At 29.4% G+C, this 2,349-nt stretch overlaps 1 protein-coding gene across 1 annotated transcript; it reads right to left on the bottom strand.

Moving 5' to 3' along the window:
• Nucleotides 1-993: 993 nt before the first annotated feature.
• LOC135926688 (GATA zinc finger domain-containing protein 14-like) lies at nucleotides 994-2,349 on the bottom strand. Its single transcript, XM_065462618.1, has one exon. It carries the CDS (start codon nucleotides 2,347-2,349, stop codon nucleotides 994-996), a length of 1,356 nt encoding a protein of 451 aa, XP_065318690.1.

Genomic DNA, 2,349 nt, shown 5'->3' on the forward strand with positions numbered 1-2,349 from the left:
GTTGACAATTCAGCAGCTGATTTTGGTTCTGGCATATTAATTATTGCTACAATTTTATCATGGTTAGCATGAATCCCCTTGTCATCTATATCGTGACCCAGGAACCTAACTTTATTTTTAAAAAATAAACTTTTGGCGAAGTTAGGTACTTACCCGTATGATAATATTCTCTCAAAGACCTTTTTGATGTTGTTTAAATGTGCTTCATCGTTATTTCCAGTTATTAATAAGTCATCAATATAAAATATGACATCTTTCATATCACCGAAAATCTGATCCATGATTTGTTGGAATATAGCAGATAAAGTTTTCAACCCAAAAGGAAGTCTGGTAAATTGGTAGTATCCCATATGTGTAGATATAGTCAAAAATTTTATGCTATTTTTGATCGGAACTTGTAAAAAAGCATTTTTGAAATCGATTTTGGTAAATTTTTTTCCTTCTGAAAGTTTAACTATAAGATCATTTATACGTGGAAGTGGGTATCTAAAGTCTTCGAGAGCTGGGTTTATAGTGTCTTTAAAATCTGTGCAAAGCCTGATGCTCCCATCATCTTTGTATACGGCGGTTATAGGACTCGCCCATCGCACATCATTTACAGGCTCAATAATTTTTTCGTGCATCCATCTTTTCAGTTCTTCGCCCACAAGATCAATCTTTGAATACGGTATACGTCTTGGTGGTATTATTTTAGGTTGGGCGTCACATCTTAAATGTAATTTGACATTTACTTTGTTAATTGGTTCGCTAGTCAATTTGGATTCACAATCTTTAATAATTTTATTGATTTCGTCTTCATAATTGGTGTCGACATTTCCTATGAATTTATTTAAATTTATTTTTAAAGGCATTGATCCAGATTCTTCCTAACAATGCGTTCTTTCTCGACTCTACAACTACTGCTAGTAAATATTTAGTGCATCATAACTTACTTTAACCTGAGTTGTCCTGATAATTTTAATCAAGTTTCCGTCGTAGGCTGTAAGCCGCAAACTAGATTTCTTCATTTCTCTTATATATTTTTTTAGCCATATCATGAAGTATGATGGTATATTTTGATCCAGTGTCAACCTGCATAGTAGTAGTAATATTATTTAATTTCAAAGTTGTCATAAAAGCACTGTCATCACCTTTGTCTGTATTTTCAGCCAGTTTGTTGACATTGAAATTATTCTCATTATTATCTTTGGCAGTGTCAACTTTATTTTCCCCAACTTCTTCAATGTTCATATTACAATTATTGATATCGTAGAAGTTTTGATTATCATACTGGATTTGTTTTCTTTGATTAAAATCCTTCCACCGATTACGATCGTCATATTCGATTTGTTTTCTTTGGTTATCATTATTATGCCACCTGTTGTTTCCTTCATAACTTGAATTGTTGTTATCGGTAATTATTATGATTTTGATCGTCACATTAAATCTGCCTCCTCTGATTATAATTAAACCAGGCGTTGTTCCTACAATAGTTGTTGTTATAAGATTGATGATTATTATTATGAAAGTTTCTGTTGCTATACCGATAATTGTAATTTTGATAGTTACTATTATTTGATCATTTCTATAGTTGTTATTATTATAATTGTTATTGTTTCTAACTTTACTAAAATTCCTATTCCTGTTGTCGTTAACATTACTAAAATTGTTATCATCATGATTTCTATTCCTACTGTCAAAATTTTGCCTCGAATAATAATTCGGTCTATTATAGTAACTATTAATCTCACTCCTATTAGAAATACTTTGGATATCTAAATTCTTATCATTATTTGTATTATTGTCATTATTTTTATTAAATTTTTTATCCCTACTAAAAACATAATTAACATTGTCACTTTCTGATTTAATGTTAACACTATCTAATTTTTTTCCTATTTCAATCATTTCGTCTAATGTGTAGTTAATATTTTTATTTAATTTATTTTTTATATTGTCATTTACACTACTTTTTCTCAATTTTTCTTTAATGCGATCATCATTAATAAAATTACATTGTCTACTTAATTTGGACAATCTAAAAAACCAATCCAAAAACGATTCATTATTACCTTGTGAAGCAAGGTTAAACTTCTCAGTCAATATCCAAACATCTTGACTGAATAATAAAAATTTTAATTTTTTAATAATAATTTTATAATCTTTGATATCTTCCTTAGTACATAATGACTTAATTTTATCGTATATGTCATCAGATAAATTGCTCATCAATGTTTCAATTTTTACTGAGGATAAAATTGTTTGAGAGAAATAATCGTCAAGTCTTTTCAAGTATATGTCCGTCAAGGGTCCCTCCAACTTTGGGAACTTAACTTCCCTGTTGGAGGATATGCTAATTTTATCATCCAT

Source organism: Gordionus sp. m RMFG-2023, chromosome 3, assembly GCF_954871325.1.
Source record: "Gordionus sp. m RMFG-2023 chromosome 3, tfGorSpeb1-WG-v2, whole genome shotgun sequence".
NCBI classification, from domain to species: domain Eukaryota; kingdom Metazoa; phylum Nematomorpha; class Gordioida; order Chordodea; family Parachordodidae; genus Gordionus; species Gordionus sp. m RMFG-2023.

What these genes read in the sequence shown, in the direction of transcription:
- LOC135926688 (XM_065462618.1), bottom strand. Translation starts at nt 2,349, where the DNA reads ATGGATGATAAAATTAGCATATCCTCCAACAGGGAAGTTAAGTTCCCA.